Genomic DNA, 22,701 nt, shown 5'->3' with positions numbered 1-22,701 from the left:
AAACAGTTTCACTTTAGCAAATTCTAGTTTGCTTGTCTGTTTGATTTTGGGGACACGCCTGGCAGTGCTCAGGGTAAACACAGGACCCCGCGGATCGAACCGAACCAAACCCGAGTCTACGGCATGTGAGGCAGACGCCTCCCCGCCGTGCTTCAGTGACGCTTGTCCCGTCCTGCTTTTGAAGCCATCGCCTGACCTGTTGGGTTCCCCGGGTTCCCTGCAGGCCCTGCAGCTGCTCGGGTGGGGGATGAGCCCAGGGCCAGGGGCCCTCAGCCCCCGCACCCGGCCTGGGAAGGGAAGTCGCCCCCAGCTCCCCACACACTGCGGGGGGCTCTGTCCGGACACAGCCGGTCTCGACTCTCCCAGACGTGAACGTGACCTGGGACTCGGGGTTCAGCTCCATGATCTCCCACTCGGGCACCTCCCCTGCTCGGCCCAAAGGGTGCTCCCCCTCCCCTCCCTCCCTCCCTCCCTCCCTCCCCATCTCCCCCTCCCTCCCCCTCCCTCCCTCTCCATCTCCCCCTCCCTCCCCCTCCCTCCCTCTCCATCTCCCTTCTCTCCCTCTCCATCTCTCTCCCCACCCTCCCTCTCCCCCTCCATCCCTCTCCCTCCCTCTCCATCTCCCTTCTCTCCCTCTCCATCTCTCTCCCCACCCTCCCTCTCCCCCTCCCTCCTCCCCCTCCCTCCCTCTCTCCCTCCCTCTCTCTCTCCCTCTCTCTCTTATTTTCCCTCTCACTTCCTCCCTATCTCTCTCTCCCCCTCTGTCTCCCTCTCCCTCTCTCTCCCCTCCCTCTCCCTCTCTCCTTCCCTCTCCCTCCCTTTCTCTTTCCCTCTCACTTCCTCCCTATCCCTCCCTCTCTCCCTCTCTCTCCCTCCTCCCTCCCCCCGCCCCCTCCCTCTCTCTCACACACCCGGGTGCTCAGGGCCACACTGGCGTGCTCCTTTAGCTGTGCTGCTCATGGAGCCCTCACATGAGCTCATGCACCAGCTGTGGCCACAGCTCCTGTGGCAAGCGGGCCCAGACTCGCCAGGAGGATGGTGTGGGGGTGACGGTGGGTCCCTGGAAATGCCTCCGGAAGCCTCTGGAGCCCTCATTCCCTCAGCCCTGAGTTCGGGGCTGCCCGTCCCGCAGAGCTGAGAGGTTTCCTTCTGAACGTTCGCGCCCTTCAGCAGTCTGACAGACTTCGCGAGCTGATTGCGCGGCGTATCTTTATTCTGTTTCGAAGCGTTTTAAGATGTCCAGTTCTAACCTGGCTGTAGCTGCTCGTGCTTGGTGTGAATGGACCCGCACGCTGGCCCTCTGGAGGCACTGACCCGTGCCGTCTGCCCGGTCCCCGGCCAGGGCTCACCAGCAGCCTTTGGCAAGAGCAGCCTTTGGCTCCGTTGGTTCTTCCCTGTTTCCACTTTCCCTCCCCAGCTCTTTGCTCTGGTGTTTACGATTTCCTCCTGCCTGCTCGGGCGTCATTTCTCTGCATCTTACGGCCCTTCGGCGGAGCGCGGCACTTCTTAGTTCGGCGTTTCCTCCGTTCCTCACCCGGGAGTTTATGGCCGCACGCCTCCCTCTAAACGCTGCTTAACTGCCTCCCACCGATTTCAAAATATTGTATTTTCATTTTAATCTGCTCACAGCGTTTTCTCGCTTCTTCTGTGAGTTAAGTCCTGACCCTCGGGCCGCGCAGACCCGCGTGGGGCTTCCCCCAGCCCGTCTGGGGTTTCCGCACGGCGAGTTCGGGGCTCTCCAGCTCGGCCCGCTGGGGGCCAAGGAGCCCGAGGGCCACTCGGCTCCCCGCCCGCCCGTCTCTGTCTCCCGTGGCTCCTCGCCCCGGCCCTTTGCCCGCCTGGCTTGTCCTCTTTCCTCTCCTGCCATGCAGTTTCCTCATGCCAGGTTCGAGGCCTCGGGTCACACATGTGTTCCCGGGAACCCGCGCGGCCCCACGGGGCGGCGGGCTCCTGCCACACGCCCTCAACTGTGCCCCCAACCCGGCCCACCCTCCCCGGCTTGCAAGCACCTGCTCCCGTGCTTCTGCGTGCTGGGCGGCACCGGGAAGGTCGTGGCTATCTGAGTGACCGCCTGGAGTTGCCCGTGGCCTCAGGCTCCCAGCTGTGCCCGTCGGCCCGGGGCTACCCTCTCGACCTCACTGCCAGGAGGGTTCTGGGACCCCAGGCACTCGGGACCGAGAGGTGCCCGGGGTTGAGGCGGGCCGGCCACCGGTCTCAGGCCCTTCAAGGAGCCACCTGCCGTGTCCCCTCCAGCTGACGCCCCTCACCTCCCTGTGACACTGCCCAGGAAGGTCCCTTGTCCCCACTTCAGATGGCGTCTTCTCGGAAGGCCCCTCTAGGCCCCACTTGCCCCCACGTCTTGCCTGGCTGAGGCTCGGGTGGACCCTCAGATGCCCTCGTGGCTCTGGCCAGCAACCCCGCCGCCGTGCCCCAGGGCCGTTAAGCACTGCGTCCACTCTGCCCGTCCCCTCGTCTTCCGCATCCAGTCGGGCTGTTCCCAGCAATTGTCTTCAGACGCCACGTCCTTCTGGGCAGCAGGGATGCGTTCCCGCACTCGGAGGCTCCTCGCTCAGTGCTCGTGCTCAGGGCACCCGTGCGTGTCACTCCCTGCCGCGATGCTGGTCTCCCGGGCACTTGGGGTCTGGGTCCTGGTCGGCCAGGAGTGGGGGCAGCCGCACACTCCCCACGCCGGCGGCAGGTCCCTGCCCAGCAACGGTGCTGCCAGAGTCCCCGTGCTCGCGAGACGGTGGACTTGTCCACCAGGGCTCAGACCCCGACGCCCCTCTCATCAGGGTGGAAGGGGGAAGCAGTGTACAGATGGGGACAAGGTGGACAAAGCCCACACACTGACCCACACTGACCCACACTGATCCCACTGACCCCACTGACCCACACTGACCCCACTGACCCACACTGTCCCACACTGACCCCACTGACCCACACTGACCCCACTGACCCACACCGTCCCACACTGACCCCCACTGACCCACACTGTCCCACACTGATCCCACTGACCCCACTGACCCACACTGACCCACACTGACCCCACTGACCCACACTGACCCCACTGACCCACACTGACCCACACTGTCCCACACTGACCCCCACTGACCTCACTGACCCCACTGACCCACACTGTCCCACACTGATCCCACTGACCCCACTGACCCCACTGACCCACACTGACCCCACTGACCCACACTGACCCACACTGACCCACACTGATCCCACTGACACTCACTGACCCACACTGACCCCACTGACCCACACTGACCCACACTGTCCCACACTGACCCCCACTGACCTCACTGACCCCACTGACCTCACTGACCCCCACTAACCCCCACTGACCCCCACTGACCTCACTGACCCCACTGTCCCACACTGACCCCCACTGACCCACACTGTCCCACACTGACCTCACTGACCTCACTGACCCCCACTGACCCCCACTGACCTCACTGACTCCACTGGCCCACACTGACCCCACTGACCCACACGGACCCACACTGTCCCACACTGACCCACACTGACCCCACTGACCCACACTGACCCACACTGTCCCACACTGACCCCACTGACCCACACTGACCTCACTGACTCCACTAGCCCACACTGACCCCACTGTCCCACACTGACCCCACTGACCCCCACTGACCCCCACTGACCCACACTGTCCCACACTGACCTCACTGACCTCACTGACCCCCACTGACCTCACTGACTCCACTGACCCACACTGTCCCACACTGACCCACACTGACCCCACTGACCCACACTGACCCCACTGACCCACACTGTCCCACACTGTCCCACACTGACCCCACTGACCCACACTGACCCCACTGATCCACACTGTCCCACACTGACCCCACTGACCCACACTGACCCACACTGACCCACACTGACCCACACTGACCCCACTGACCCACACTGACCCACACTGTCCCACACTGACCCCACTGACCCCACTGACCCACACTGACCCCACTGACCCACACTGACCCACACTGACCCCACTGACCCACACTGTTCCACACTGACCCCACTGACCCCACTGACCCCACTGACCCACACTGACACACATGAACTTACACGTGGATACACACATGAACCCACACATGGACCCAACATACCAACCCACACACCAACCCACAAGGAACCCAACACATCAACCCACACATGAAATCAACATGCCAATCCACACACCCACACATGGACCCAACACGCCAACCCCCACACCAACCCAACGGCCACCCGCAGGCCAGTGCCCTGAGCCACGACAGCGCCCTGGAGCAGCCGTGCCGGAGTCAGTGGGTTCCAGGGGCCAGAGCCCCAGGGCCACCAGCCGGGAAGCGGCTATAGCCTGTCTCTCCAGGGCCGGGGGCCAGCAGGCGAGGCCCAGAGACGCCGTGGAATGGGGCTCACGTGGGACAGGAGGCCGAGGGTCCCAGAGCGCCTCCCCCCACTGATTTCTCGAAATGGCCCCAGTAAAGGACCGCGGCCACCCACAAGACGGGGTGGCTGAGACACGGCAGGGAAACTGAGTCGGCTGCTCTGTGCAAACAGCCCCCGAGCCGCAGGCCCCTCGGGCGGACGCTAGCCGTTTCCCCCAGCACAGGGGCGGGCGGCAGCCGGTCACCTGCCTGCAGGACAGGGCCCGCAGCCTTGGCACAGTGCCCGTGACCCCTAGCGGTTCTGCTCCGGGAAGGCGGGTGGGGTGTAGAGGCAGCGCCGTGCCGGGCGTGACCACCCGCGAGGGGACCCAGGGCTCACCCCCCACCAGGGAAAGAGAAGTGAGCAGGACCCCGTCCTGGCACCAGTCGCTCCGCAAACGTGCGTCAGCGTGCCAGGGAGTTCCCGGGCACAGCCAGGGGACAGGCCTGCGGCCAGAGCACACACGCCCTCCACTCCCCTGCTCGCTCCCCTCCCCGCCCCCTCCCCTCCTCACTCCCCTGCTCGCTCCCCTGCTCGCTCCCCTCCCCGCCCCGCTCCCCGCCCCACTCCCTGCCCCACTCCCCTCCTCACTCCCCCTTCTCACTCCCCGCCCCCCTCCCCGCCCCACTCCCCTCCTCACTCTCCTCCTCACTTCCCCTCCTCACTTCCCCTCCCCGCCCCACTCCCTGCCCCACTCCCCGCCCCATTCCCCTCCTCACTCCCCCTCCTCACTCCCCTCCTCACTCCCCTCCCACTCCCCTCCTCACTCCCCTCCTCACTCCCCTCCTCACTCCCCTCCCCGCCCTCCTCCCCTCCTCACTCTCCTCCTCTCCTCACTCCCCTCCCCGCCCCACTCCCCTCCTCACTCTCCTCCTCACTCCCCTCCTCACTCTCCTCCTCACTCCCCGCCTCACTCCTCCTCCCCGCCCCACTCCCCTCCTCACTCTCCTCCTCACTTCCCCTCCCCGCCCCACTCCCCTCCTCACTCTCCTCCTCACTCCCCTCCTCACTCTCCTCCTCACTCCCCGCCTCACTCCTCCTCCCCGCCCCACTCCCCTCCTCACTCTCCTCCCCACTCCCTGCCCCACTTCCCGCCCCATTCCCCTCCTCACTCCCCCTCCTCACTCCCCTCCTCACTCCCCTCCCACTCCCCTCCTCACTCCCCTCCTCACTCCCCTCCTCACTCCCCTCCCCGCCCTCCTCCCCTCCTCACTCTCCTCCTCACTCCCCTCCCCGCCCCACTCCCCTCCTCACTCTCCTCCTCACTCCCCTCCTCACTCTCCTCCTCACTCCCCGCCTCACTCCTCCTCCCCGCCCCACTCCCCTCCTCACTTCCCTGCTCACTCCCCTCCCCACCCCCCTCCCCTCCTCACTCTCCTCCTCACTCCCCTCCCCGTCCCACTCCCCTGCTCACTCCCCCTCCCCACCGCACTCCCCGCCCCACTCCCTTCCTCACTCCCCTGCTCACTCCTCCTCCCTGCCCCCCTCCTCTCCTCACTCCCCTCCTCACTCCCCTCCCACTCCCCTCCTCACTCTCCTCCTCACTCCCCTCCTCACTCCTCTCCTCACCCCCTCCCTGCCTCACTCCCCACTCCTTACTCCCCTCCCACTCCCCTCCTCAGTCTCCTCCTCACTCCCCCTCCCCGCCCTACTCCCTCCTCCTCACTCCCCCCACTCCGCACACTCCCCTGCACTTACTTCCGCTTCCCCCACACCTCCATACTCACCTCACACTCCCCTCCACTCACCCCCACACTCTCCCACTTCAGACCCTCCCTTCTTCAGGAAGACCCCCCAGCTAGACCCCGCTGGGACCCCAAGGTGGCCCGATAGAGGTGGCCCCGGCCTCCCGCAGGTGACCCTGATGGGATGTGGGAGCCCAGCGTGCCACTGCTGCCCCCGACGCTGCCCCCTCCTCGGTGCGTCCTGTGTCCCCCCCACACCAAGGCCTGAGTTGGAGCCGCCTCATGGGGCACCGCTGACCCCGTCGGGGACCGGCCCCCCCCCCCCCCCGCCCAGCCAAGGGCAGCTGCCGGAGCACTGTGATCAGAGCAGTCGGCGGACACTGAGACAGCAGAATCGGGTTCGCTGACCGCCTGTCTGCCCCAGGGCCTCTCAGGGCACATCCCTGAAGGTCCGGGCACCCCTGCGCCTGCTCAGGCGCTTCAAGGGTCCCCCACCTCCCTTGTGAGGCCCCGTCTCCATCCCCACAGGCCCCAACTGGGTCTCAGCCCAGCTTGGACCCGAGGCCCTGTGGGACCCGTTCATGGGCGCTCACCTGTGTGCACACACGTGGGGGACCTGTTCATATGATCTCACTTGTGTGCACATGCATGTGTGGGACCCGTTCATGGGAGCTCATCTGTGTGCACACATGTGTGTGGGACCCATTCATCTAGCTCACCTAAGCACACACGTGTGTGGGACCCATTCTTGCAAACTCATCTATGTGCACACGTGTGTGGGACTCATTCATGTGGGCTCACCTGTACACATGTGTGTGGGACCCATTCATGTGGGCTCATCTGTTCACATGTGTGCAGGCAGTTCCTGGGCACACATGTGCCTGCTCATGTGTGTACACGAGATGTAGAGTACATGGTTCAACATGTCAATGTTTGTATCTCTGTGTACACATGTGCCAATGTATGTGTCTACATGTGTGCATGTGTACCAATGTGTGTCTGCATGAGTGCTAATGCATTTCTGTGTGCACATGTTTCCATGTATGTGTCTGCATGTGTGCTCAGACCATACAGTGCCATGTTGCCGTGTGTGCTCCTGTGTCTCTGTACCTGTGTTTGCTCCTGGCCCAGTGCTCCCCCACCTGGCCTTGTGCTGAGGCCCCGGAGCCGCCACCCTGTCCGGGTCCCCCAGGGGGGCTGCAGAAGCAGAGCCGTGGGCAGGGCTGGTGGCAGAGACTGTGGCACTGTGAGCCTCGCCCCCACGGGGAGGGGCCAGGCCCAGCCCGCCTCTGTGCCTGGGATGCGCCCGGCCCCCCGACCTGCAGCCAGTCCCGCCTTGGGGCCAGTGTACCGCGTGCAGCTCCCACGGGCACGTGGGCGGCACCCTGAGAAACAGGAAGCATCACACACGCATGTGTGTGCAGTGTGCCTGCGTGTGCAGGCGTGGATACGTCCCGTGTGTGCGAGTCACCCACAGATTCCCGGGCGGGGTCTGCAGGAGACCCCAGCTGCAGGGCAGTGGGCCGGCTAGAGCTCCCGGCACAGGGACACCCTGCCCGGTGACTCTGCCAGCAGCCCTGGCGGGAGCCCACCCCACCCCCATGCCTGGGGGCCAGGCAGGAGGGCACAGGCCTCCCTCCCTCCTTCCCTCCCTCCCTCCCTCCCTCCCTCCCTCCCTCCCTCCCTCCCGCTCCCCGTCTTCCCCCTTCTCTCCCTCTTCCTCTCCCCCTTTCCCTCTCTCCCTCCCTGCCTCTCTGCCTCTCTCCCTCTCCCCTCCCTCTCCCCCTCCCCCTCCCTCTCTCCCTTCCCCTCTCCCCCTCCCCCTGTCCCTCTCCCTCTCACACTCTCCCTTTCTCTCCCTCCCTCCCCCTCTCTCCCTCTCCCTCCCTTACTCTCTCCTCGCCCTCCTTTCTCTTCCTCTTCCTCTCCCTGTCCCTCCCTCCCCCCTCCGCACCCCCACCCAGCAGGGGATTTGGGGCCACAGAGAGCCCCAGTCCCTTCTGCCAGGTTCTCCTGATTGATTTCCCGGATGAGTTGTGGAGGTCTCGCTCCCCAGGAGATAAGGGACCCCTAGGCACGCCCTGCACCTGTCTCCCTAGGCCCCCCACAGCCGGACCACCTGGCCCTGCTCCTCTCTGAGCTGCGGGCTGTTGGGCGAGGCCTCTCACATCTGCTCAGTCCGGGTGTCTGCAGGGCGGCAGCACCCCCACCAGGAAGGCCTGGGCGCCACTGCCCAGTGTGGGTGGGGTCAAGGCTCCAGCCTGGCCCCCCTGCCTCCTGTCACCTCACGCCCGGCGGGGGGCCGCTGGCAGCTCGGCCCACAGGAGCCTGTGGCCACTCCGCCCTGACGGCACCTCCCCCGGCCTCCGCCCTCTGATTGCACCTCCCCACTTCACCCTGGTCCAGACTCCTGGTGGGGGACCCTCAGTGTCTCGACCCCTGCTCCCGGGCGCCCGGCCCAGCCGGAGGAGCCCAGACCAGGTGGGGCCTGAACCCCTGGGGGTGTTTGAGCAGAGGAAACGCTGGGCAACATTCTCCTCGCGCTGGTCTGGGCTCCCAGGGGGCCCCAGCTTGCCCGGCCTGAGCACTGGTCACAGAGCTGCCCCCGCCGACACACTCCTCACGAGGCAGCTGCCCAGACCACCAGGCTGCACTGCACCAAGGCCGAGCAGGCCCCGGGTGCGGGTGGAGGAAGCGAGGCCCGAGCAGGTGATGGGGAGCCCCCAGGCCTGGCCCTGACGTGACCGCGCTGCCCCCAGCTCCCAGGCAGGCCACAGGGGGACGCTGGCCCCGCCTGATCCCTCCCGAGCTGAGGCAGCCTAGAGCCGCAGGCAGAGCAGAGAGGACGCCTGACCCGCCCCCACCTAGAGGTACCCAGGTCTCCAACTGGAGTGGAGGCCACTGGTACTGCAGCAGCTGATGCGACCTGGGCCAGGGTGACAGCAGGTGTCTGTGGGTGCAGGTGTGTGGGTGCAGGTGTGTGTGGGTGCAGGTGTGTGTGGGTGCAGGTGAGTGTGGGTGCAGGTGTGTGGGCGCAGGTGTGTGTGGGCGCAGGCGAGTGTGGGTGCAGGCGAGTGTGGGTGCAGGTATGTGGGGTGCAGGTGTGGGGGTGCAGGTGAGTGTGGGTGCAGGGGTGTGTGGGTGCAGGTGTGTGTGGGTGCAGGTGTGTGCGGGAGTACAGGTGAGTGCGGGTGCAGGGGTGTGTGGGTGCAGGTGAGTGTGAGTGCAGGGGTGTGTGGGTGCAGGGGTGTGTGGGTGCAGGGGTGTGTGGGTGCAGGTCTGTGGGAGTGCAGGGAGTGTGGGTGCAGGTGTGGGTGCAGGTGAGTGTGGGTGCAGGTGCTTGGGGGTGCAGGTGCGTGGGGGTGCAGGGAGTGTGGGTGCAGGAGTGTGGGTGCAGGAGTGGGTACAGGTGAGTGTGGGTACAGGTGAGTGTGGGTGCAGGGGTGGGTGCAGGGGTGGGTGCAGGGGTGTGTGGGTGCGGGTGTGGGTGCAGGTGCGTGGGGGTGCAGGGAGTGTGGGTGCAGGTGAGTGGGTGCAGGTGTGGGTACAGGTGAGTGTGGGTGCAGGTGTGTGGGGGTGCAGGGGTGGGTGCAGGTGAGTGTGGGTGCAGGTGAGTGGGGGTGCAGGTGAGTGGGGGTGCAGGTGTGTGGGGGTGCAGGTGTGTGGGGGTGCAGGGGTGGGTGCAGGTGTACATGGGCGCAGGTACGGGAATTTTGGGGTATACCTTGTCGATAGCACAGCGGGTAGGGCAACTTCCTTGCACACAGCTGATCCGGGTTCCATTTCTCTGCCCCTCTCGGAGAGCCCGGCAAGCTACCGAAGTATCTCGCCCACCCGGCAGAGCCTGGCAAGCTCCCCGTGGCGTGTTCCATATGCCAAACACAGTAACAAGTCTCACAGTGGAGACGTTACTGGTGCCCGCTCGAGCAAATTGATGAACAGGATGACAGTGACAGTGACGTTGACCTTGTCGGGTGCAGAGGGAGGGGTGCGCAGTAGGCCTGGAGCCAGTCTATGTGGGCAGGTCTGGGGGGGGGGGGCGGCCCACTGGGGCTCAGGCCGTCCCGCTGGGGCCGAGCACGGGGGGGAGTGTGAGTGCAGTGAGTGTAGGTGCAGGTGTGGGTGCAGGTGAGTGTGGGCTGGGAACCGCCAAAGGCCCTGCCAGGGCTGCGTGGGGGTCCTTGCATCGCTGGGCACCCGTGGGAGGGGCACGCTGGGAGAGGGCAGGGGGTCCCCAGGGCCGAGTCCCTCTACTGCCCCCAGAGCGCCGGGTGTGGACAGGCTCGGGGTCTCTGCCCGCCCCGTGCCCGGCTCTCAGTGCTGGGGTGGGTCCTGCCCGTGGGGCCCAGCCAGAGCCTCAGGCCGACAGTGACGCCCGCAGCTCCTGGGGCCCCACGCCCCTCCTGAGAGCCCCCGGGCTGGAGTCCAGGGGAACCGAGGCGGCCCAGCTGCACCCGCACGTGGAGGGCCCGGGAGACCTGTGGGCCCGAGGCGTGACCAGGGCACAGGGGTGCCGGCTGGGTGCTCACCTGCCTGGAGGGAAAGGGTGTAGGGGGTGTGGGCAGGCAGGGCAGAAACTGCCGTGTCCAACCCGGGACCAGGAACACCAGATCCCACCGTGGGAAAGCACCTGAGGAGTGTCGGGGATGGGGCAGCACACGGCACATGGCACACAGCACACGGGCACACAGGCACACAGCACATGGGCACATGGCACATGGCATATGGGCACACGGGCACACAAGCACATGGCACACAGCACATGGGCATACAGGCACACAGAACACAGGCACACGGCACACGGGCACACAGGCACACAGCACATGGGCACACGGCACATGGCACATGGGCACACAAGCACATGGCACACAGCACATGAGCACACAGGCACACAGAACACAAGCATATGGCACACAGGCACATGGTACAGGGGCACATGAGCACACGGGCACATGGCACATAAGCACACGGGCACATGGGCACATGGGCACACGGGCACATGGCATACAGGCACATGGCACATGGGTACATAGCACACGGGCACACGGGCACATGGCACATAAGCACACGGGCACATGGGCACACAGGCACATGGCATACAGGCACATGGCACACGGGTACATAGCACACGGGCACACGGGCACATGGCACATAAGCACACGGGTACATGGGCACACGGGCACATGGCATACAGGCACATGGCACATGGGTACACAGCACATGGGCACATGGCACATGGGTACATAGCACACGGGCACACGGACACACAGCACATGGCACACAGGCACATGGACTCATGGGGCACATGGAGGGCACACGGGCACACAGGGCACATGGGCACAGGGCGACAGGGTCTCTCAGGGACGGGGAGCCCAGTCTCCAGCCGATGCCCGGGGCACCGGGAGGGCAGGAGCAAGCGGGCCCAGTCAGGACCACGCAGATGCACCTGTTCGCAGGCTGGGAGCTCACCGGGACGGGCTTCCGGGGGCCGGGGGCCCCCCCTTCCCTGCCCCTCTGCAGGGGGTCCAGCTGCCCGCCCAGCCCGGCGCCCGCCAGGCGGCACACAGAGGACGAGCGTTCCCAGCCCCCGGCCTTTATTGGGGCTAGAAGCACCGCCTCTGCACCACGGCGCTGCCGAACTCCCGGAAGTCGGCGGCCGTGACCCACATCTGCCTGAAGCTGCTCAGGGAGGTGACGATGGACGCGCCGATCCAGGTGGAGAACCAGCGGTCGGGGGGCGCCGTGATCTTGATGGGGGTGCCCTTGGACGCCAGCTGCTCCAGCTCCCGCAGGAGCCGGTCGTCCAGGCCCTGGAACAGCGTGGAGCCGCCCGACAGCACGATCTCCCCGAACAGCGTCTTCTGGATGTCGGCGTCGCACTTGGCGATGCTGCCGGACACCATGCGGGGCAGCCCCGGGCTCTGCAGGCCCAGCTGCTCGGGCGCGAACAGCCCCTCGGGCGCCTGGAAGAGCTGGTCGCCCACGCTCACCAGCCGCCCGTCGGGCAGCTTGTACTCGCGCGCCACCTCCTCAGGCCGCCGCGCCAGCTCCCGCTCAGGCTGCAGCGCCACGTAGCACAGCTTCTCCTTCAGGTCGTCCAGCAGCGCCTTGTCCAGCGGGCACGGGAAGGACCGCCCGCCGGCCAGCAGCAGCCGGCCCAGCCGCTCCGTGATGTCCCTGCCGGCCACGTGGAGCTTGGTGACGGCGTGGGGCAGGGAGTAGCCCTCGAAGATGGGCACGGCGCTGGTCACCCCGTCCCCGCTGTCCACCACCAGCCCAGTGACGCAGGCGGATGCGTACAGCGCCAGCACGGCCTGGTCGGACAGGTAGAAGGCGGGCACGCAGAAGCCCTCAAACATCACCTCGGCCGTCTTCTCCCGAGTCTCCCGGGGGTTCAGCGAGGTCTCGGTCATGAGCACGGCCCGCTCGGTGGCCTTCACGCCCAGCTCCCACTCGAACAGGTGGCGCCAGAGTTTCTCGGCCTCGTCCCAGTGCGTGACCAGGCCGCGCTCGATGGGCCAGCACAGCTGCAGGGCCTCGGCCTTCTGCAGCGCCTCGTCGCCCACGAAGGACGCCTTCTGGTTGGCGCCGGCCACGGGCATCTTGAAGCGGGGGGCGCCCACGACGGAGCTCACCACGTGGCGCGGCCCGATCTCGCCCGACAGCCCGGCCTTGCAGAGCCCGGAGCCGTTGTCGAGGATCACGGCCGGCAGGTCCAGGGCGTGGGCCTCAGCCATGCTGCCCCGCGCCGGGCCGCCACTCTGTGACCCGGCAGGCTCTCGGAAGGCTGGGGCCCGGAGATTCCAGCCCGGGCGGCCAGGGCTCAGTGCCCGGAGCCCCCGCCAGGCCCCCGCCCAGCCCCCGGCCCGCCCGGGTAACAATCAGCAGAGGCAACAATGGGCTGGGAGCCCCCCCCCTCCCCTGCGTGCTCAGGCGCCCCGGAGCTGAGTCTGCAGGCAGAGGCCCCACCTCAGCGTCCACCCTGAGAGGGGCCGCTGCCCGCGAGTTGCTGTTTAGGGGAGACAAATCTCCTTCCCTTTGCCAGGATGGCCAGGCGCCACGCAGGGCCCAGGGAGGGAGGAGGTCGGAGGCCGTCTGCTGAGCAGACACCCACGCACCCTCCACCAGGAAACCCTCGGGGATGGCTCTCCAGAGGCCCCGGCCCCCCCCTCAGCACCCCTCCCGGCCTGAGCCCTCTGGGTGGGGGAAGATGGAGCCTGAGACCCTGAGGGCAGAGCCAGGGTGGACGCTGAGCTGGAGTCCAGGGGGCAGAGGGGACACTCCCTCGGCCGCACGTGCCGGCACCTCCAGCCTGTCACAGCTGCGAAGAGATGAGGGGGGTGGTGAGAAATCGAGTGAGACAGAAGGTTCCCCGCCATCCCCCCACACCTCTGCCTCCCGCCCACGCCTCTCGGCCCCCTGGGACGTGGACGCCAGACAGACAGTGGGGACACGTGGGTGCCCAGCTGTGCTCAGGGCTGACTCCTGGCTCTGTGCTCAGGGCTCACTCCCAACTCTGTGCTCAGGGCTGACTCCTGGCTCTGTGCTCAGGGCTGACTCCTGGCTCTGTGCTCAGGACTCACTCCCAACTCTTTACTCAGGGCTCACTCCTGGATCTGTGCTCAGGGCTCACTCCAAGCTCTGTGCTCAAGGCTGACTCCCGGCTCTGTGCTCAAGGCTGACTCCCGGCTCTGTGCTCAATGTCACTCCCGGCTCTGTGCTCAGGGCTGACTCCAGGGAGGCTCGGGGGGCCCTTGGGGTGCTGGGGTAAAACCTGGGTGGCAGCCCCAGGCTGCAGGTGCCCGCCGCCAGCCCGCCCCACCTCAGACGTCCCGGCAGCACAGTCTGGAGGCTCGACAGTCTCCCAAGGCCGGCCAGGCCATGCCGGGTCACACCAGAATGTTCTGGTCACCAAACCCTCTGCCGTGTCCTGTGTGGTGCGGGAGCGGCCGACGGGCAGGAAGCCGGCCCCCACGCGCTGGACTCTGCCCCTCCCACCTGTGACAGCATCCACACTGAGTCTGGGGCCCCCAGCTGCACTGTCCCATGACCCCTGGGAGGGGACACAGCACCGGGACGGGTGGGGCGGGGGCCTCCGAGGGTTCCGGGAGCCCCCTGCCGCCTGACCACCCGTGAGTGCGGGCTCCCACACACGTGCTCACTCGCCAGCGCTGGGCCTGGGCCCGGCCGCGGGTCCTGCTCACGGCTGCGCCATGCCCTGTCCCCGCCGGGGGGTCCCAGGCCGCGGGAAGGGCGGCTCCGGGCTGCTGGGCCAGAGTTCCTGAGACCCCCTGCCCCACCCCGCCGTGCCCTGCCCTCGGGCCGGTCCTAGGGAGGCTCCTCCCGCCCCCATGGAAGCAGCGGCGCGGCCAGGACAGCCCCTGCCCGGCCCCAGACGGGCCCGGAGCCCCACCTGCTGACCGCGCTCGTAAATCGCCCCGGCAGGTTTATGGGCAGCGGCCGGGGCCCGACACGGCTCCAACACGGCCTCACCCAGAAGCTCGGCCCTGCTCCGCGGCCGTCCCCAGGCCCCGGGGCCTGCCGCTGGACGAGTCCCCACCTGGACCTGAGCGGGCAGCCCGGAGCAGCCGGCACCCTCGCCCTCGGCCCGTCCGCGCCCGTCTGCCCGTCACCCCACTTCCATCTGTCACTGGCGCCCAAAGCCTCGGCCAATTAGTGGTCAGCAGACTGGACTCATTAGCGCTGGCGGACATCTGGAAGCCAGACCTGCCTGCCCAGGGCCAGGCCGGCCGGCACACGGGGACAGCATGGCCCGCACAGGGCAGCTTGGGTCTGCTCAAAGGGAGACAGTGCCCACCCCCAGAGCACCCGGCCCGCAGCACCCAGCCCACAGCACCCGGCCCACAGCACCCAGCACCCGGCCCGCAGCACCCAGCACCCGGCCCACAGCACCCAGCCCACAGCACCCGGCCCACAGCATCCAGCCCACAGCACCCGGCCCACAGCACCCAGCACCCGGCCCACAGCACCCGGCCCACAGCACCCAGCCCACAGCACCCGGCCCACAGCACTCGGCCCACAGCACCCAACCCAGCAGCGCCCCGACTCCCCAAAGGGCCGGCACAGCCCCAAGTACAGTCTGCAGGAACTGCCCACCCCGGGCAGCACGGCGCCTGCAGCATGGCCGTCCCCTTCTGCGCGGGGAGCCAGCATCGTCACGCCCCCAGGCAACCCATCTCCAGGGGCCACCAGGGCCTTGCAGAGACCCGGCTCCCCGGCACTGGGCAGACATAGCCGCGCCGACGGCCCGTGCCAGGCAGCCGGCAGGGCCAGTCCCGCAGCGCGAGGCCGGGCTCTGAGTGACCACCAGCAAGGCTGAGTGACCGGCCACACACAGGTGCGAAGGGGACTCCCCCGGGCACGAGCCCTGAGCAAGGCGACATCACTGGCCACTCTGGCAGGCCTCGGGGGACCTGCCGGCAAAGTTCACCCGCAGCCACGCACCAGCAGCGCAAATCCCCAGGAGGGGGCCGGCGGCGGCCGAGGCCGGGGTCTCGTTGTTGGGGCCTTTTCCTGCACGTGCTGCGTGCAGGCGGCACTGAGGCACTGAGGAAGACTGACTAGACTAAGGCCTGGCCGGACAGAACAGCCCCCAGCAGAGCCGGGGGAGACCGTGCAAAGCCACCAACGAGGAACTGTTTTGAGATCATCACTGGGATGAAAACGGGCTCGCTGGGGGTCCACAGCCAGGGCCTGGGGGGTCTGCTCAGCCAAAGAGCCCTGACTCAGAGACGCCCCCTTTGCAGAAACTGGCACTCGGCACCCCCAAGTCAGCCTCAAGCCGACAGCTCCCCGGGGGTGACACCGGCCCCCTGGGCCTACTCTGGTCTCCACTGAGGCAAGAAGGACAAGCGTGGGCAGCCCGCGGGCGTGAGAGCCAGGGTGTCTCAGATAGGCAGAGGGCAGGAGTGAGGGGGATGCACACAGCCCCAGACGCCCACCTGGGAGGGAAACGAGCTCGAGCCGCGCCCGAGACCCCCGGGCCCCGTCAGACACGCACGGCACTGTCCGCACCTGGAGCGAAGGGCCAGACCTGGGGCCCAAGGAGACCACTGCCTCGTCCGAAGACAAGCAAAGCGGACCCAGCTGAGGAAACCCGGTCCTTCGGGAGGAGGGGCCGAGCCTCGCCAGAGCCGCCAGAACCAGACGGGCACAGGACGGCCCAGAGATCTGGGAGGCGCCCGGCGGCCAGAAGGGCTCAGCAGGCGGAGAAGTACCTCGGACGGGCGGGTGGGTGACCGATGGCGTGGCTGGATGGACGGAGGGACGGGGAAGCCCCCACCGCAGCTGGGGCAGGAGCTGGGTGAGTGACAGGAGCACGCGGGCCCACCCGGAGTGGGGGGTCGTGCAGCTCCAACTCCTCCAGCCTCTGGTGCAGGGAGGACAGTGGCCACCGCTGAGGGGCCACAGGCAGCCTTGGCCGGAAGCCCAGAGGGACGCCCGGAGGGGCGTAACGCCCGAGCGTGAGAAGGCGGAGCCCGGGGCAGCGCCAGCACCTGACCCGCCCGCCCCAGGGCTGACGGTCTGGCAGCTCGGCATGGCGGCCCGAGGCCCAGCGGGCACTGCCAGGGGAAAGGCGAAACCCAGGTCAAGTCCACAAATGTTTGACGAACCAAGAAACGGGGCTGTCTGGGGCGGAGATGCACCTCAGAACAGCCCCGCGGGCACCAGGGACTCTCCCAGCCCGGGCCCAGCTGGCCATCTCCCGACGCCCCTCCCGAGGGCCGGGGTCCGGGCAAGCCTCCCGGGCGGGCACAGAAGGGAAGCGGATGGGGGCGCCCTCGGCCTGGCCTCTGCAGGACACCACGGAAGCTCCAACAAAATGCCCCGGCTGGTCCCCGCTCGGCGTCGGAGGCCACAGAACCTTCGTTTGTTCCCATCGTCTTTAGGAAACGACCTTCAGCTCCTGACCGGGCAGACTCGGGGTCAGCAGAGAAACCCCAAGAGGAGCCGCGGCTGGGCCAGCTCAGCCTCTGGGGGCTGGGAGGGGAAGTGCGTCACGTGACCTCCAGCGCCCCCTGGAGCTTCCCCCCACGCGGGGCAGTGGGCGAGGGCACCACTGCACCTGCCCACAGGGAGCCTCGGCCGCGACAGCCGTGGCTGGACAGTGGGTCCTGGGCAGAACGAGACGGGCTCATGCTGTTTGGGCACACGGCCGGGGGGCGGGGGATGGGGCAGCCCTGGGCACCCCTGCACCCCCCAGACACGGCCGGGGGGGGACGGGGAATGGGCGGCCCTGGGCACCCCTGCACCCCCAGGCTCAGCACAGCACGTCTTGGAGGTGAAGCTGGGCAGGCAGAGCTGGGCAGCACACGGAGGCCAGCCGACACCCAGCTGGACAAAGGGAGCCATGGACGCCGACCCCCAGTGGGCAGGGCCTGGGGTGGGCAGGAAGACCCCTCCCCACAGAAACAGTGGGGCCAGGAAGGCCCCTCAAGGCCCGTCGGGGAAAGATGGCCTGGGGCCCTCCACAGCCTCAGCCCTGGGCTCGGGGCAGCTCGTCCACCGGGCTGGGGACATGGTGACCCCATGGGAGCCTGGGTCACCCCACGGGGCTGGCACAAGCACCCTAGGGAGGAGTGTCTGCCAGGGGCCCGCAGGGGCCAGTCTGAATCTGGACGCCAGGGACCACAGGCCCCCCGGGCTCTGGGCTGTGGCCTGGCCTGCCCTGACCCAGCCCCCCACGGCAGTGGTCCCGTCTGGGGAACACCCGCCCTTGTCGGCTCAGCGACCTTGGGAGAGTCACGGACAGCCACGCCGCATGCCGGGGGCCGGGGCACCGGGTGGGCCGGGCCAGGAACCAGTCCTGGTTAATGGCCCCTGACTCTCACCTCCACGGGCGCTAAGCCCCCTCCTTGCCACCCACTGGTCACCTGGAGGGCTGCCAGGGCTCGGGCCAAGGAGCAGTCTCTGGGGGAGTCAGTCGGGCAGGAAAGAGTCCGGCAGGCACGGCCACTGCCCGGCCTGGATGGCACCAGTGCCCACCAGGCACCCAGGACGGCCCGCAAGGCCGCGCCTGCTGGGAGGTGACACAGGCCAGAAGGTCGGTGCGAGTGCGAGTGCCCGGGACAGAGGGGGAGGGGGAGGGGTCAGCACGGGGACAGACGGACAGACAGACAGACAAAGGACGATGGTGCACAGAGGAATGGGTGGGTGGGCGGGCGGGCGGGCAGATGGGTGAATGGCAAAGGGAGGGGGGAGGGTCAGTGGGCGAGTACACGGACGGCAGTGGTTGGTTGGGGGGCGGGCGGGTGGGGTCAGAGGTGAGTGGTGGGTGGGGGGCTCGTGAGTGGGTGGGTTCTGGGAGTATGTTGGGGGGTGACCTCGAGGCTCCCTGCAGCTGAGGCTCCCGGCTGTGTCCTGTGTCAGGTGACCTGCTCGCGCCCTCCTGTGCCCCCGAGACAGCCTCACCGGGAGCCTGCGGTACATCTACGGGCAAGGGTGGCACTTGTGCCTGGAGCTCTGGGTGGGGCCAGACTGAGGCCACTCTAAGGGACACCCCTGCCCCGTGCAGAGCGAGGCAGCTCGCCGGCCGGGAAGGGGCCTTTGCCACGCGCCTGCTGGTGTGAGGCGGGCCCCAGGCACCACGTGAACGTGCCAGAGCTGAGCCCGGGGCAGGAGGCGCAGACTGGGTGCCCGAGTGTGCGCCGGCTCCTGGGGCAGGGCGACCCCAGCCAGACCCCTCGGAGGGCGGCCGACGGTGGAGCCCCCCGGGCCGTGCTCCTGGGGGGCCGGGGAGGAGGCTTGGCCGCGCAGGCTAGGCTCTCTCAGAGCAACCGAGTGCCCGCGGGCGCACGGGGCTGGGCTTTCTATGTGCCAATAAAACCCATCGAAGCCGCTATTAAAATGGGACCCCTGGCACATACCTGGTCCCCATCACATAGGAGCTGGCCTTGTGCACTGGAATTCACAGCATCTGTTCCAATTAAACCGTGCTCCTTAGCTAAAGATCTTAGCTGATCACTGGTGTTCTGTTTGGACGTGAATGGCGCATTGTTCTGCTCCCACAGCCCCGCAGCCACCCAGACACCAGTAAACGGCCTGGCGGCCCAATTAGAAGTGAGGTGGGCTGGCGGCGGGGGCGGGCCGACCACCAGGGCCAGGAACTCTGTGGACGCATCGGTGGGGGTAGCTAACGTGGACCATGTGTGGAGCGAGGGCGGCCGCAGCCCCCCACTCGGCAGAGAGCACGATGCCCTCGCCCCCCGGGGCTGCAGAGCTGTGGGGGGGGGAACGGCCAGCGGGCGCCCGGGGACTGGGATGGCAGAGCGTGCGGGCAGCCCCCGTCCCACGCTCCCTGCTGCGGCAAGCAAACACATGTCACATGCTCAGACACACTCCAGCAGGCAGACCCTGTGCACCCAACACGCCCCTCCTGCCCCGTCACACGCTCTCTGTCCTGCTGCTAGAGCAAGAAACGTGTTGGTAAACTGAGGGTCCGGTCAGAACACAGAGACAAGTGGGGGACGGCGGGTGGGTGGGTGATGGTGGGTGGGCGGGCGGAAGGATGATGTGGGCGGGGGAAGGGCAAACGGACGAGCGGGTGGCAGATGACTACACGGGTGCACGGCTGACCGCATGGGTGGATGAGGAGACGCACTGACCTATACACGGGAGCTCACGTGTGTGTCACGTGCGTGTGCGTGCACCCTGGCCGGGCGGGCACAGGAAGGTGCGGGAGTGGAGCCCGGGGTGACGGTGAGGGACCGGCTACGCCAGGCGAGATGGAGGGCAGGCCTGCCCGCTCCCTCCCGCTGCTGCGACCCCCCATTCCCGGCTGGCCTGGGTCTGCAGGGGCCTCTTTCTAGCATGACATCAGCCGAGTGTAACCCGAGGAGCCGCTGGGGTGTGGGACAGTGGGGGACGGTCAGCTGTCCATGTCTCTCACCAGCCCCCCGCCGGGGGCTGCACCTTCACCCCAGGGGGCCCCGCTACGGATGCACACAGGGGTGGGCGCCGGACACACAGCAGGCCCGTGCCCGGCCGTCTGGGCGGGCTGCCGGAGGGGGCAGCACGGGGGGGGGGGGGCCGCCTGGCGTCCGTGAGAGCCCGGACCGTGGGGGACAGTCTGGAACTTGGGGATAGACCCAGTGCTCCCCGCCCCAGCTGAGAGGCTGGTTCCGGAGGAGGCGAGGCAGGCGCAGCCCCCAGCCCCCAGCCCCCACTGCGAGGCTGCGGGCGTCTGAGTCTCGGTCTGGCTGGGTCCCGGGACAGGCAGGCCCCCGCCCGTGTGCGGTGTGCGGTGAGGATCCTGTCCAGGCAGGAAGGGCCCCTGGTGCTGGGGGAGCGGGGTCCCGGCCGCCGTGCCCACAGGGCCCCGCTCCTTGGCCAGACTCCTGCCACCAGCGGGCAGCGCAGCCCCCGGGAGGCGGGGCCGGGCTGCGGGCACTGGCACCCCGGGGGTCGGCAGGGGTCCGGCAGCCGGGCGGCTCTGCGTTAGCCCGAGCGCACACAAAGGCTGCAGAGGAAAAATCAATTTGCAGGAGCCGCGCTGTGTCAGCACAGGAGTGACCGGGCCCGGCGGGGACACGCTCGGAAGCGGCGTCTACAGCTGCCCTGCACTGGGCCCTGCCCGCTGCCCTGCCCCAGGCCTCTGCGCGGCCGCCAACGGGCAGGCGCTGGCCCAGCCAGGTCACTCCTCATGAATATTCACGCCGCGGCTGTCTGCGCAGCACAGAGGGGCTGGCCCAGCCCGAGGCTACCCCAGCTGGGGGCCCCACCCACCTCCCATCCGACCTCTGACCCCGGAGACCTTCGGGCCCTGCCCCGCCACCCTGGGCCACCCCATGTCCCTGAGCCCACCTTGGAGGCAGCTCTGGGCGCCCCGGCCCCCTCAGCGCCCAACCCTGCAGCGTGGGCTGGCCCCCGGGAATGGGCTCTGGCCAGCGCGGCCTGGAGCCCCCCCTCATCCCTCACGGAGGCTGCTGACCCACCCTGACCGGGCAGGGGCGGAATCTGCGCGGGGAACCGTGACGGAGGGAACTTCACTAACACGGGAACTGCAAAGCACACACCCGGGCAGCCACTGCAAGGGCACAGCCACCAACAGAGGACTCCCAGGGCCACGCACACAGACACACACACACACACACACAGTACCACACACACAGAACCTCATACACACAGAAACACACACACACACGGACACACACACAGACCCACACACACCTGAACCCATACACACAGACCCACATACACACATGGACCCACACACGAGCCCACACACACACGGACCCACACACACAGGCCCACACACGCACGAACCCCTCCCCCACGGAACCACACACACAGAGCCACACATACCCACACATGAGCCCCACATATGAGCCCACACATCCATGGACCCTCACACGAGCCCACACACACACACACACACACACACACACACACATGAACCCACATACACGGGCCCCCAGGCCCTAATCTGTACACATGGGCCCTCCTGTAGCTTCTGAGTCCCCCATACTCTTGAACCTGCCCTGCTGAGGCCCCCACTGAGCCCACCCCCTGGACCGGGGGTTTCCAGGGAGGGCAAGCAGCCGCTCCGAGCTGGGGCCTGGGCCGGGCACCGGGAGCTGCGGGGAGCATGAAACAGCAGTGGGGGCGTTGTCAGGGGCACGAGGGGCCCGGGCAGACCGCAGGCTGGATACAGCAGAGGCACGCGGGGACGGGTGCTGGAGGGTGGCAGGGAGGGAGCATCGGGGAGGCAGGGGCTGTGCCAAGTCCAGACTCATGCATGGTTCAAGGGTTTTCCCTGCACGGGGATGGCTGGCAGTGGGTGGCGGCAGCAGTGATGATTGTGATGATGGTGATGATGATGATGAAGGTGGTAAAGGTGATGATGGTGATGGTAAAGGTGATGGTGACAATGAGAGTGATGATGGTGATGGTGACAGTGATGGTGACGATGGTGGTGGTGATGGTGAAGGTGATGGTGGTTAAGGTGATGGTAGAGACGGTGGTGACAGTAGTGGTGATGGTGATGGTGGCAATGGTGGCAGTGATGTGATGGTGATGGTGGTGATGGTGACGGTGATGGTGACGGTGACGGTGATGGTTGTGGTGATGGTGATGATGGTGGTGATGGTGACAGTGATGGTGACGGTGATGGTTGTGGTGATGGTGGTGATGGTGACGGTGATGGTGACAGTGATGGTTGTGGTGATGGTGATGGTGGTGGTGATGGTGACGGTGATGGTGACGGTGATGGTTGTGGTGATGGTGGTGCCGCTGCTGCTCTAGAGTGGAGTCCAGACATCACAGTGGCCCTGCCTCACCTCCCTGGTCACACGGGACCTCCCCAGTCCCCCACCCACGTGGTGAACTCTGCAGATGAACTGGGCCAGCTGAGGCCCCTCACAGCTCCGCCAGCACGGGACACAGAGGGGGTCCCAGCCGCCCTGCCCCAGCTTCCCTGCCCACCGCTGCCACCACAGTTGCTGGGTTATTTTTGGAAACTGTTAACAATTCTGTTTGCCTTTCCGATGACCTCAAGTGTTCCATGCTCAGACCCCGAGGGCGGGACCCCCCAGCCGGGACGCACAGTCCTGCACGCTGC

General features: G+C 67.3%; 1 protein-coding gene across 1 annotated transcript; it reads right to left on the bottom strand.

The window, feature by feature from the left end:
* Positions 1–11,725: 11,725 nt before the first annotated feature.
* Positions 11,726–12,859, bottom strand: ACTRT2 (actin related protein T2). The gene has a single exon (XM_004607041.2). It carries the CDS (start codon positions 12,857–12,859, stop codon positions 11,726–11,728), a length of 1,134 nt encoding a protein of 377 aa, XP_004607098.1.
* Between the last annotated feature and the right edge of the window lie 9,842 nt (positions 12,860–22,701).

The sequence above is a fragment of the Sorex araneus genome, chromosome 5, assembly GCF_027595985.1.
Source record: "Sorex araneus isolate mSorAra2 chromosome 5, mSorAra2.pri, whole genome shotgun sequence".
NCBI lineage: Eukaryota > Metazoa > Chordata > Mammalia > Eulipotyphla > Soricidae > Sorex > Sorex araneus.
This window is presented reverse-complemented; position numbering and strand designations above follow the sequence as displayed.

Bases quoted from the DNA above. Each gene is read 5' to 3' on its own strand.
- ACTRT2 (XM_004607041.2), bottom strand. From the start codon at position 12,859: ATGGCTGAGGCCCACGCCCTGGACCTGCCGGCCGTGATCCTCGACAAC.